We start from the raw sequence: 15,100 nt of genomic DNA on the forward strand, positions 1-15,100 counted from the left end.
CAGAGGAGAACGGTCCGATTTGTTAGTGATGTGAGAAAGGATATAGTAACTGAAATAATTACTCTTTACAGCTGTGGTTAGCAGAATAGCATCTCAGAATGCACATCAAATGACCTACAACAGCACAAGGCCACACTCTAATAAACAAACCGCAGACCCTCACCTCACAGGATGATTCGCGTTTTGTAGACAATTATGTGTATGAGATCAGAAGGATCTGAAATACTTATAGTAATCTGACACCGACAAACATGCCACAATTAAAGTCAGAAGGATTAGACTTTTCCCCATTCTCTCTGATGAGAATATTACCTGAATGTCTTGACCTGTACCTGCAAGATTTTATGCATTGTGGTAAAGCTACATGACTGGCTGATTAGATGACGTCATGAAGGTGCAGGGGTTCCTAATAAAGTAGTAGGTGAGTACTGTACAGTATATTGCCTCCTGATTGTTTTTATGTTGCACATATTGTGATGCAGGTAGTCCAGCAGAGGGAGACACAACTCATTCCACGAGTTTTATTTCCGTGCGTAAAGTTCTATAAAACATGTTGATAGTATCAGTGTGGGACTGCAAACCCAATAAGGTTTTAGAGTATACCATTGTGGCTTCAACTGTGTTATAATAATGTTAAAAGGGTCGGATTACTGTCAGTGTCATGAAGCATCATTCGACATGATGGACCTCCATAAAGGTTTGCTATATGTCTCTCTGTGGGAAACCTTAAAGGTGCCATGTAGCACAAATACAACAGGGTTTTCATTCAGCAGTCACTCTTTTAGATAAGGTTTGGAATAGAAATCGGGACAGTCGAAGCTCTGCATATTTTCGTGAGTAGTCGGTTAATTACAAGTAAATTATAAAAGCTTATAGATACTTACAGACAACATTTATATTTTTGTTTAATACTAGCATTCAGTTCCACACAAGCGCATTTATCCTGAACGTCCTCGGGAAAGACTTACAGACAGATTAATGTTACTAAATCTTACTCTGTGGCTCACTTATGAACACATGCATGAATAAATAAATAAATAAATAAATGCGCGCCTCAGCCTCCGCACGCGCTCCCTTGCTCTGTATTGACGTCACCCATCCCCAGGCGCGCACACGCACACACACACACACCGCCTCCGGTTCACTTCAGCCTCATCCCGCTGAGCCACATCCACTGCCGAGACGCATACACATAAACACACACACACACTCACTCTAGTTCCTATGACATGGCCTTCTTCTAGCATCCCAGTAATCGACTAAGGAAAGTGACGAAACCGGAGGAGATTCTCGAAGACGTCATTCAGCACTCAACATCTAAAGAGTATTAAAAATCAGTGAGATTAACATTTAAAACGACCGAAAACGAGTGCGACCCGAGATTTCTTTACAAAACGCACAGCAGGCTTCTGAGCAGGAATAATGAGGAACAGCTGGATGTCGCTCGTTCTTTCGGCACTATGTCTTCTGGGAAAAGGGGTAAGTTTGATGTTATCTCTAAAACTTAACGTCACTCACAACTCCTGCTGAGAATAAAATAATGTCCGCACTTCTATTTTTGTCTAATTTCTCTAAAAATCAGTTGGGGAAATGTTTAAAAGTCTGTGGACACACTGTTCGCACTGCTAAAACTTCATCAGTGCTCGAGTTTATCTGTGATGCTGATTTACGCAGCCGCACTGTTCACACTCCGAGTGGTGTAAATAAGGATCGGGACGATTATTATTATGTTGGCTTTGTAGAAGCCAACATTCTGTTTTCCTATTTAAGCTTAGACAAAAATGTATCAAGAGTAACTCCTCCTAGGGCTTTCGAGCCACATGACCCAAATTCGGATATGTTATCGATCCTGGTCTGAAGTTTGTTGCTATTACTTTTCTAAGTGATCCGAGTACCGGTACTTCCGGTACCGGGTCTCAAAATGGCCTTTTCTCCCATAGACTCCCATTATAAACTTTGGAGGTTTATAACTCAGCAAGCTTTAGAACTATCTACACCAAACTCGGCCAGCTCCTTTAGGTTGATACTCTGAACAAAGTTTTAATATATGCAATTATTGCAAACTCAAAAAACTTTTTACAACATGGACATTTGACATATCAAAACACTCAGAACAATGAGAGGAACAGGTTTTCAGATGACGTCACATGCTCGCCTCCACTTACCTCCAAATGATTTGCCACCCTAGCCCTCCACTAGATTTCACAAGTTTTATGTCCACTTGCCTCAAAATGTAATACAGACCCTTATGTCCACTTGCCTCCAAAAAGCACCGGCCTTTGCGAATACTTGCCTCGTCTAAGCCAACATCAAAGTTTGTTGCAACAAACTTTATAAATCTAGTTGGTATTGTTGTTGTTTTTATAATCAGTTATTTTTGAGGTTTCTTCCTTGAACACATAGTGATTCATTATCAGAAAAACAGCAATAACTTCATCTCCTTGACTGTCAGCACTATGAAACTTGTAGACAAAATGAAATGACTTGTCATACAGAAGTATAGAATTCAAAACAAAATTGATAACAAAAATCAATTAAAAAAGTATTACTGGTATATTAAACTTTTTTTGTCTTAATTTAACATTAGTTCATTTACCAATGGATCTTTAGGAGCTAATACCTAGATGCATCTAGATTTATCATCAGACAACTTCATATAAAGACTATTTTATTGATTTATCCTGAGCATAAATCAAGCCAGAAATAGAAAATCTTTTATCGTGGTCAAATAATTGGTATGCGTTTTGATGTGTTTCTGTTTGTCCCTGAACATAAGCAAGTTACGTCACCTCTGTGACATTATCAGTTTGCTAATCATTTATGGTGAATAAATATGCTCTACTTTAGAGTTCAGAGGTACAAGAATATGTCCCCATATATCACATCACTTATCAAATATCACTATACCTAGTCTTTAGCTCTGAGCATCCTTTATCAGTTTTGAGTGGCATTAATAAAGAATTTTTGGGTTCACCCCTTCAGCTTTTTCTGGTTCTGTCTTATCCATAATTTTTTTGATAGTTGTGCAATAAACAGAAAAGCATAATTGTAAGAAAGCATAAATTTGTTTATTTTTGTTCCTTTTTTGCTTATTTATTTTTTGCTTAGATATTATTTATGTTTTTATTTCTCATTCCACTTTCTTTTATTATAAATAAGTTGTTCAAATGAGTATGACCTATAACCTAAAGCAACTAGTTATATAAACCTAATACAAACAAACTAATGAATCTAAACTTTCAGGAGCATCTGAGGACAGCAGCATCACACAGATTAATCATTCAACCCCACAGCAGAACATTGCATAATCAATACGCGGGAAAGACCAAATTTGCTCCTTTTCACAAATATTGGTATAATGTTTGCTTGATTTGGAATTTGAACCATATTGACATGTTTGGATATGTGACACATTTTACCCCTGGCTTAGGACTTTAACCTCTCTAGATCTTTTCTATGTTTACTTAGCAAATGTTTACTTAAATTATTATTGTTTTTTTTTTGTAGTTTAGTTGTAATTTGCACTCTAAATTTGATTATTGTCCTATAACCTCAAACCCTCAATTTTTTTTAAAACCTCTTAAAAAATATAAAACATAGTTAGTTTTAAAGAATGCTATATTATGTATATTATTCAGTTATATTTACATTTAACATCTTAGAAAAAAACATCTTATATTACTGAGAAATTGTAAAGTCCCACATCCTAAAGACTTTCCTGTGTCAGACATACAGTCTCCTGGAGCCTCAGCTATACAGGTGTAGATTATTACTATAGAAAAGCTATAGTATTAAAAAGAATAAAGCATTAATATAAACCTGTGATTTGCCACATAGCAGCTATTCTGTTATAGAAAATGAATCATCACCTTCTGACTGGTTGAAATTTGAACGGCACTGTGGTACTACAGTTATCAGTACATTTGAAGACACATACCCTTTATCAAACAGTTTTCTAGACAGTTTGACATGAACAGTGTAGGAAAAATAGTTTTTTTTTTTTTTTTGCCTCACTACATTTCATGTTCTGATGTCTCACTTTCTTCTGGGAAACATTGGGAAATTCTTCCAAGAACAACACACAAAATTGTGATTGTTAATGTGCTATCAGAGTCATTCAGTTCACATTTATACTGAGTGGATTCTAAGAAACTCCCATCTACTTTAATGCAGCATCTTTCATACAGAAATGAGCCTTGTTAGCTTTAAACATATTCCACTGAAGCAAGCATCTGGAAAAAAGTGACAACAAAGCAGAATGGAGAGTACTGTGAAATGGGAATGTTGGGAAATGGAGGGATTTTTTATGGTAAAAAGAGTGTTACATAGCAGATTCTTTAGCTCCCAGGCTATTGCTCGTCTAGCCACTTGGTTAGATGAGAAAATGGAAAGTTCGTTAGGGATGTTTTGGGGTCTGGACGTCTATGCTTGCAGTGGTGAGCAAGAAAACCTGAGAAGTAAATGTTCTGTGTGGGTTCATTTCATAAAGCTTTTTATTAGTGCTGTATTTGATGGAGAGAGTGAGAAAAAGAGCGAGGCAGTATCCTGGTGAGGTTTACTCATTTTTGAGCAGAATGTGGTTAGCATTATGTTGGTGATGAAATTACAGCATTACTGAGCTCTCAATGAATTTCAGCAGTGGCTTCAACCCAAGAAGGCCTTTGTTTATATTCCTATATTTGAGATAATTGTGACACATTCAATAACCAGGCTTTAACTTGTGTGAAGGCTCAATAATTTTTACAATATTATATGAACATTTGAAACAGGCAAGAAATCTATAACAAGAGTTTATTCACACCTGTAATTTCTTTGTAATCTTATTTGTAAAGATTTAATGTGTGGTATTTGACACCTAAGTAAGTTTTGCAGCTTGTTATTTCTAGTGGACACTTGCCAAAGTGTTGCCTAACGTGTTTGGACCTATTTGTTATATTTCTTCCTGGTAGTGATTTACAGTTCCATAAGTTTAACAGGAAACATTATGCAAGCATGTTTACGTAGTGGAACTGCTGTAGATATGGTTGGGGGAATGCTGACATGTGACTCACCATGCCTCCTCCAAGCCCTTATATGGACATACTTTTCCCCCAGACAACAGACACCACCACACCAGATGTTTTTCATACAGTGCAGATGTTCATCCTTCCACTGTCCCAGTAGCATGTGTTCCTAGATATCCAGCTTGATAGTAAGCTGAGAATATGTACAAAAGCTCCATCTGTTTCGTCAAAGTACATGTCATTTATGTGCTCAGCAAATGACATAAAATTGTGCATTGATAAAGAAAACCTTTTAACCTGTTTGTTGCTTGTTCCTCTGGAATGTTTTTAACCCCCAAAATTCACATCGTAATGAAAAATTGTATTGTGTCAACTAAAGAGATGGCACTTAGCTGGTACACAGTAAATGTGAGCTCTTTGATTTTGAATTGCTTTGCCTGTATTTCTCATTACTCATTTAATTTTGATAATTAAAAGTCACGTATAACAGTACTCTTTAAGTACAGGACATACTACCCTAAGATAGCAAATGCTATTATTTGGTCTATGTGTGTTATCAATGTCCAGACTATCATTATTAGTTCTTCTATCAACAGGCCATTTTATTATAGTATGTTAGTATGCAGTACTGTATGTTCCTTGATATTTCAGAAAAAAACACCTTTACACCAATTCAGCCTTGACGACAGAGGAACAGGAACAAAGTCGACCCTCTGTAATGTAGTGATGTAAATGATTTATGATGATTTGGTGACTAAATCATTATAGTAATACAAAGTTGACAAATTGTACCTCATGATAATATGACACACAATAGAGTGAGGCAGTTGTGTATTACTGTTAAAATTACAGTTGTGTATTACTGTTGTCTGTCTTATTATCACTGACGCAATGACTTCTTCTCAAGGTTGTTATATTTATTTTGTAGTGCTTTACCGACATTGTGTCATGCTGCCTCGGTGTAAATGTCTGCCTTTTTGTTCCAGCAGTTCTTCTTTTCAGATGTTTGATTAATGTTTGTGCACAGGTGTGTGTGATGACCTCAAGCGGGCTCAGTGTTTTGACATAGCCAGGTGTGCTTTGTATGATCCTTTGTGGCACCCAGGCTCCTTATACTTGCCCGAGATACGAACAAAAAGAACAATAGCACACATGAAGTAGGACCTTTAGTACGTGATGTACTTAGCATAGATCAGCAGATTGAAAATGTTTTTCTGTTTCTAGGGATGGAGTCTTTTTTATTTCTGGTGGCTTTTTTTAAATGCCACAATGACTGTGGGGAAACATGGACTATGCAATCTGGGAGGCTTTTAAAAACATATGAAATAGTTTAGGCAGATCCTTGTAAATGCTGGGTTAGGAACCATCATGGCCAGTCCATGCACTCAGTCAATTAGTGTCATAAATCTGGAATACATTTGTCTTGCTATTTGTTGTCAAGATGTGCATGTATGTATATTCACCTGCTCCACAAGTCTGAGACTTCACCTTTCTGTTTAAGAAAAATCCAGTCTTCCATTTAACAATGATGGCTCATGACCATATAAAGTATTAGTCTAGCTGCCTGTACCTACAAACCCTTTCCCTTTCTATTACAGCCTCGCCTGTCTCTTTTATTTTCCTTTCCCCACCTCTCTACTCACCACAGCACCTGAGTGTAAGCAGACATATTAAGAATACCTTGCATGCCTGTGGTTTGAATGGGCTGTATTTATCACTGCTGTCGTTTCTGGTGTGTGTGTGTGTGTGTGTGTGTGTGTGTGTGTGTGTGTGTGTGTGTGTGTGTGCGCCATTCAGCTTAAACACATGGAGGCATGTATATGTGTGAGTGTGCATGGATGAACATCAGTGACTGGTCTGGCTCTTTATATTCTCTATATTAAAAGCTCAGCCAACTTCATATCATAGGCACATCTGTGTTCTCACGCTTGGCCTGTTCTTCATACATTATAACTACTGCATGGACAGGAAGGAGAGGCTTGGCTCTGCTGTAGTACAGATGGGATTCTAAGTTAATTATTGCACATTTACTAGGCATAATGTGTGTGTGTGTTTCTTAGTCAGTTTTCACGTCAATTTTCATAGGCATCACACTCTCTTTTGATTTCTAACTTTTTTTTTGTTATCAAGATCAAAACTTGAGTATAGAAATCAGACCCAGAAATGCTTTATTTATTACAAAAACCCAGTGTACAGGGTGGGAGACTCAACACAGCATACCTAGTAATAAAGAACCTAAGCAAGAATTTTTTCTTTGCTTATCAAATGTTTTATACTCAGCTTGAATATTGGGCTGAGATCACAACTAAGAATCAACTGCCATTATATTCTCCTTTAGGTAGTGTGCTTTTGTGGCGATTATCGAATTTATTTCATTTATGGACAGGGTATGAAATAGCTTCTCTGAGTGATTGATTAAAATGCTTCAAAGAAATTGATTTTAAAATTCCAGGATACAAGCTCAGCCTTTGATTGTGAGCCCAGCAGACATTTAAACCATGTCCCTCTTTTTCTCTCTCAAATATAGATACTGAACAAGACTGAAGTCTTTGTAATTCTGAGAATATCAGCCTTCTCTTTCAGAACGGACCAAAAATTGATTTTATAATGGTGAAATGTGAATTGATTTTATAGTGAATTTCCATGAATCTAGGCTTTGTGTTTCTTTCCCAGATTGGTGCCTTTTTTCCAGCAGTTTTATGGACTTTGGCTCTGGTTTGGTAACAGTTGGAAACTTTAACACTTCATTGTATAATATGTGTATAATAAAAATCTGGGGAAAGATCCACCGCATTAGTCCATGGCCGTGAAACAATAATGCTTTTAAGTTTTAAGAAGAATCAGTTCCCTTTTATAATAAGAGCAGTGCAAGCAGTCTGGAATGTATGAAGGGAATGTCCGAATTGCAATAATCATATTACAGGAGCCTGTGTAGCAACCTGCAGCTAAAAAACAGTGCATTGTTTCTACTTCAGTTTTTGTCAGACACAATGTGTGTTGTGCCACAGAGAAGTAATTATATGCTTTTCCCCAATCAGACTTAGATATGAGCTGTTATATCTGACAGTAAAAGCTGTGACTATAACTAGTACAAGGACAAAGAGTATTTTATGATATTAAAGCAACAATTTATGAACTGTGTGGAATAATGACACTACCAAATGCATTTACTCATCTTTAATACTACTTATTAGCATCCTAGTCATGGTCCCAGTGAGAGATTATGTCCTGTATATTCTTCAGATTTTTATTAGAGAATTATAATCAAGCATGGCACTTTCTCCCTGTTCCATGGATGTGCTGTTGAAGGATTTGTTTTTAAAGATGTCGGGATTCACCACATGATTTCAAACTGGCCCTCTGGTTTATTAGCGCTGCCATTTAGCATGATGCATACATTTAACACTATTCGTTATGCAGGTACAGCTTTGGCAGGGTGAAAAAGAACTTCTAAAAATTGCATAACGGATTTCAAAGTTGACTTATTTTATTTCTATTATTTTTATTTACCTTGTGGTGGCACCACTTTTACTTTTTGTATTTGGACGAATCCAACTTCTGTGTCTGATTGGGTATTCTGCATTTGCTGTTGGACTTGGCTGCTGTGGTACATGCTGCAGACTAAAAGTTTTGTCTGTGTGTGTGTGCGCATACTGGGGTAGTGAAAAAGTTGTGAATCTGTGTGCTAAAGAGTTAGAGCAAGAAATGGAGAGAGAAAAGAGAGAGAAGGGGGAGGTGTTTGACCTTGTTTGGCCAGGCTGTTTGGAGCAGAGAAGATGGTGAGTGGCTGGTGAGATTTAGAGTTTCCTGTCCAGCTGTAGCGCTGGCACATGCTAAAAGAAAGTGACTCAGACTATCACACAATACCTTACTTGTGCTGCAGCCAGGAACTCAGGAATGCCACTCTCACTTTCATATGGCTGACAGGAGTTTGTTTTGGAATCAGACATATTATTCAACACACTCCAAGCAGCACATTCTTACCCTCCTCTTTCCAAATGACTCTCTGCAAATAGGACTGCTCTTCATTCACACCTACTAAAACCTAAGCTTTAAGTCTAATATCTAGCGCATTCAAATAGTGTGAACAGCAGCAATTAGTCATTTGGTGGTTTTAGTTTTAGTTTAGATTGTGCTGAACTCATTTTACTTACCAAGATTCTCTCTCTCTCACACACGCTCACTCACACTCTCACTCACACTCACACTCACACACACACACACACACACACACACACACACACACACACACACACACACACGCACACACACGCGCACACACACATTTATATACTTTTGTCACTAGTCGGTAGGGTTTGATTGGCTTTTTTGCCCTCAGATATCCTGAGGTATTATATTGTTAAAAGCAAGATATTAGGTGAGATGATTGTGAAAGACTAGTCTGTAGCACAAAGAGTGTCACATGGACAAAAATTACAATAAAAAATAAATAAATAAATCATACAGAAACAGACTGCATATTTAAATACATTAGAGTTCAATAGAGAAAACAGGTATAGAAGCTCACACTAGAACCAGCTTGGTAAATTTTCACCTCTGCTTATTTCATTTACAAGGGTTTTATTACCTTTCTGTCAGAGCTTCATAACAGCTGTGAAGGCACTTTGTATTCAACTTTAACTGAATTATTTTGTGTGCCTTTACTCCTGCAGGTCTTTGTGACAGGTCAACAGATGTCAGTCAATGTCCTCTACCTGGATGAACAGTCTGGTGATGATGAAATCACCTCTGGCTCAGGATCAGGTAGGCCAAACTCAAGTTACTCTAAATATCCTTGAAAATGAAGATCATAATTTGTTTGGATTATCTGAAACTTCAGTATGATTAGTTATGAGTTTTTAAAAGTAATAAATGGGAATTTTGTGTGAGTAATCTTTGTGAGCAATATTTCAAAGATTCTAAAAGATTTGAATGGTAAATGTTATACGATTATGTATGTACTCCATTTAACTTATCTGTTATTTGTATTACTGGTCTGATATTAAGTGCATTTTATTTACTCTGTACTTGTACTCGTACAATGACAATAAAGTTGAACCTAACCTAATCTGACCTAACCAATCTATAATACATAGTAAGTATTTAGAGCCAACAGTCAGAACTCCATAAGGCCCCAGGAGAGGGAACAGAAGAGATTTCTGTTTATTGTATGCATTCACCCTTTTATGTAGGTGATTATACAAGTCTGTGTAAGTGTTTTCCTAATCTTTGTGTCTACCATATAAAGCATTATGTAGTGAATTTATATGTATTGTATTGTAGGCAAAGGGTTAATTTATTTCAGTTTTGGCGGTAATTGCCAACACAGGCTTCAGAATGTGGTTACTTTGATGAAGCTCATTAAGCCTATACCAGTGAGTCTGAAGGTACTGGTGTGACTTTGCAAGTCTGCTCTAAACAGAAGGGAAACCTGTTGGCTCCTAGAACATGGCAGCAAATCAACAAGAGCACAGATGTTTCACCTGCGGTAAAAGATGGTCTGCCAAGACCACCACGATCTTTCAGAAGACATCTGCTTCAAACATGATCCCTGATTATTAATATATCAGCCCTCCTACCTTACACCATCGTCAAACTACACCTTAGACTAACACGAGCACTCTGAATTGTTCATAAGAATGTGTTGACTGTGTAAAATACTGACTTAAAAATTACTGTACAGACTATTAGAAAATGTACAGAAGTGCAAAATGAATGATAAAGGTATTTATGCCAGTGGTGTTTTATTACTTTGGATTGGTTTTGGATTACCCATCAGAAGACAATGTTTCTGAATCCTAACACCAACAACCTGCCCTTGTTAGTCCATGTGCAAGATCCTTATTTGTGAACTGCTCCAAGGGGCTCCTATCATGACTGACCCCAGCTTCTTGACAGCTTGGGACCAAAAAAAAAAAGTATTTTATTGTACCGTACTCATATATGCAACAATAAAAGTTGTGATGGAGGTCATGTGCCTTGTTTTTCACCAGGTTTTGTTGAAAGTGATGATGAGGATGTGCAGACAATGGAAAAAACACAGAACATAAAGCCTACACAGTATTTCATCCAGACAACGAGCCTAGGTCCGGAGATCACCTCATTTAATGTGCCAGCCACACGACTGGCCTCCACAGATGCAGGACAGCAGGTCACAGAGGTAAAATAGGTGCTTTTCCATTAGATTTTTGAAGACAGATTTATGTACTTTGGCTTATCATTGTTTGATACTGCATGTCAAAGTAAGACAACATTTTAAGCCAAGGTAAATGTAAGTGTACTTGTGTAAAGTTTGTGCATATGGAATTACATGAGCAATTTTGTTTAATTTTAGCTTTATACGTCCACCATATTGGTATTTAAGCAAAGTTAAAATTTGAACAACAGTTTTAATTATTATTAACACCTACTTTTCTATAGCTCTGTAGTCGCTTGTTTAATTGTACACCCAGTTGATGTACACCCAGTTGATGTAAAGATCACTTGAACCACATAATCAAACCACATGTTTCATTTAAAATCCAGTGTGAATCAACACACTTCCTGGACTACTGTACTACATATCAAACTAAATCATTTTTTACTGATGTTATGAGCTGTTGTTGGTACGTTTTACTCACACTTTTTTCATTTCTCTGTCAATCCCTGGGTCCTCCACACGTTTTCCTGTCAGACGGAGAAATCCCAGGGTAATGGCTTAGCCACCACCATAAGCAGCTTTCAAGATGTGAGACGGGGGTCTGAGAAGGAAACTGTTGTGCAATCCGAAAACCTGTTCCAGAGGACTGAAGTGCTGGCAGGTACGTTCAGATTTGATTTTTCTTCCATGATCAGTTACTTTAACTAAAAAAGTTGGCTATACATTTTCTTTGTTTATGTTCTTGCAGTCTTTTCATATCACAAATACAGCATGTTTTAAGGTGAAGCATGAATTAACGCTACCAGCCTGAAACATACAATGCAAAATGAAATCATGTAATGACAACTAGAACATAGACAAAGTTTTTTAATATTTCTTAAGATGTATTTTTTATGTGATTATTACTTCTCCGCTTAGCTAAATTATTCTCACATATCATGTGGTGATTCTATCACTGGGCTGTTCTAATCTAAACTAACTTATAATTATGTATTATATTATGTTTAAAAATGTAATGATTTTGTGCAAGTGTCATTAAACTTTAATTGGAAAACATTTAGAAGACAAACTAAAAATCTTCTTAGTGTTACCAGAAAATGCTAGAGCTGACAGCTTTGTCAGATAACATTATAATACATAAAAATATGAGTCATTCCTTTGCCTTTTCTGTGGCTGAATCAAGCCTGGTGGCTGTTATTATCCAGCATCCTTCTTAGTTGACTAAATTGATTGATAGATGTTTATAAGAAAACACTTGCACTGTAGAACTCAGATAAGCCTATTTCAAGACATGTCGAACTTGTCTTGCATTGGTGGTGAATCATTTTGCTTTTTTTCTAAGAAGAAATGCAAAATTGTCAGCCGTGTCTAGCATTTTATTCAGAAGTAGTTTTAGAGTTATATTCTGCTTTTTATTTAACATAAACAGTGTTTGGCTTGATGCTGAACTAATTGTCATTAGTTGTCTGCAAGTCACAAATGACTATTTATTCCAGTCATTTAACAGCCTAATCTCACTGTGCTGATTTTTCTATTGTTCTGTGTGATCAAAACTGTGTGTTCTGACAGAATTTCTCCTTTTGTCTGTAGCTGTTATAGCTGGTGGCGTGATTGGTTTCCTTTTTGCAATCTTCCTCATTCTCTTGTTGGTGTACCGCATGAGGAAGAAGGATGAGGGCAGCTATGATCTACAAGAGCGCAAACTACAGAGTACAGCTTATCAGAAAGCCCCAACCAAGGAGTACTATGCCTAAATGAGCGATTACACTCAAAATTAACTACCATATGACAAACATTTCCTCAGTCATTAAAAGCAAAAGCTGGAATTTTAAAAGACCAAGGAGGTTTTTATTGGGAACCTATTTAATAACAAAGATGCAGTATTTTGCTTCATAAAGCCAATCAGATATTATGTTTTTATTATGGATACTGACTTATTTCTCGTGTGGTTTTTAAAAATTGTTGGAGAAAATATTGTAATTTAAAACAATACTATGTCATGATTTGTTTTCAGCCACAGATTACTTTGTGACTAGAGATACATGTGTGTCTTTTTTTAAATATACAAAAGGTGTGAATTCTGGATTGTAAATGTACTTAATCCTTTATACTATAATGATTACCCTGATCATATTGCAGCATCTCTCTATTGATGTCAGTATCTCATTCTTAATTTAGGTACTACAGAAAGTGTTGATTTTTTATAAAACATTCTCTCTTTTAAACGGTTCTCCTCTGGGCTTGTAAATGTTTAAGTGCTGTTAACACAAATTTGTATATTTTGTCAATTCAGTATCAAAGTATCAATTTTGAAATTGTCTTATTTGCTTCGAATTATTTTATAAAATCCAGCCAAGAACAAATCTCACACACACACACACACACACACACACACGCATGCACGCACACGCACGCACGTGCACACACACACACACACACACACAGTCTTTATCTCTCTCTCTCTCTCTCTCTCTCTCTCGCTCTCATTATGGCAGGTAAAGTAACCTCACTGTAAATGTCATTACTATTTTGTCCTTTATTCCTTCTGTTTTTCAAGCCCAAAATGTTTTTATTATTATAATTAATCCATGACACATAAAGAAAGCAATTGAATTGTCCTCTTTAAACAAATTCAGTACTGCAACTTAAAAAAAGGTAAAAATAATGGCATTACCACGATTAGCTTAAAGAAATTTGAGTTATTTGCACTAAACAACTTATATTAAACTGATTGCATCAAGCAAATTTAATACTGTCTACATAGTTATGAAACACTAGTTTCAGTCGATAAACTGAGGCAGAACCAGCAGTCAACAAGTGCATAAATGTTCATTAATGAGTCCAAAACTTTCCATTTCAATGGTCATCAAAGCTATATGTTTACGAGCCTGGAAACATTTCACTTCTTAAAATATGTCTGCAGAGCTAACCACAGATTATTCTCCAGTCTGATGTCTGTATTTGTTTAAGAGTTGGTTGTTTGCTTTGGTCAGATCTGGTCATGAATGTTGATATTGCTTCCTATGAAATGCATTAAATATTGATGCATCTGTGGAAACTCAAGATTGTTTAATGATAAAAATTCCATTGTATTAGATTGATTAAGCGGATAGCATCAATGTGTTATCCAAAATTATTGAGTGATGACCAAAAAAAGGATGCTGATTCATTCATGACATATGGAGATTCCAAGCACAAGTGCACTTCATTGACATGTATTGGATTTTTACACATACTGCGTTTACTGATGATATTTTATACATTTCCAAGTGTTAAATTCATGATTCTTGTTAAGTATTAATAATTGTCCAAAGCCTGTCCTGATTATTGTCATGATGACACTATTACATATTCAAATTCTTTTTACCTTTTCTGTTTCCTGTTTGCTTAATTTCCTTTAAGGATGTGGCCGTTAGAGTCAATGATTTATTTGTATATGTTAATAAATAATAATTTATAGAATATAACTATTTATATACAACATATTAAATGTAAAATGTTATATAAAAAACAACAATCTAGCTAAATGTATATTCACATTTAAATGCCCTTAAAGTGCCTACTGTTTTGAAAGATTTTAAGAAACATTTTAGGGCATTTGAAGACATTTGTACAACAGAATAAAAGATGGAGTTTCATCAGCATGGCTGATAATGGAATGGCTATGGAGTTATAAAATCAGTGTTGTAATAAAATCTATTGAAGAAACATTTTCTAAGGCTGTGGTTATTAGCGATTTTAAAATGCTTGCTACGCTCTTAATGAATATCGGCCTTCCTATATAAAGCCATAGGGCAAAATAACTTGTCACCAGTTAGGTTTAATCACAGCATACAAGCTTACAATTTGTAGAGTTTCCCTCCAAGATATTTACCCAATCTTGCAAAGAAAATGTAAGACTTCCAGATATTGTCTTTGGATGTTCTTTGGTTGGCAATAAATAAATAAATAAATAAAT

At 36.1% G+C, this 15,100-nt stretch overlaps 1 protein-coding gene across 1 annotated transcript; it reads left to right on the forward strand.

Annotated features, from left to right (window-relative positions):
- Positions 1 to 1,106: 1,106 nt before the first annotated feature.
- Positions 1,107 to 14,850, forward strand: LOC113644593 (syndecan-2-like). The gene is made up of 5 exons (XM_027149576.2): positions 1,107 to 1,479; positions 9,677 to 9,767; positions 10,997 to 11,163; positions 11,677 to 11,803; positions 12,733 to 14,850. Exons 1-5 carry the CDS (start codon positions 1,423 to 1,425, stop codon positions 12,894 to 12,896), a joined length of 606 nt encoding a protein of 201 aa, XP_027005377.1. The 5' UTR covers positions 1,107 to 1,422; the 3' UTR covers positions 12,897 to 14,850.
- Positions 14,851 to 15,100: the final 250 nt, after the last annotated feature.

Source organism: Tachysurus fulvidraco, chromosome 3 (genome assembly GCF_022655615.1).
Source record: "Tachysurus fulvidraco isolate hzauxx_2018 chromosome 3, HZAU_PFXX_2.0, whole genome shotgun sequence".
Classification (NCBI taxonomy): domain Eukaryota; kingdom Metazoa; phylum Chordata; class Actinopteri; order Siluriformes; family Bagridae; genus Tachysurus; species Tachysurus fulvidraco.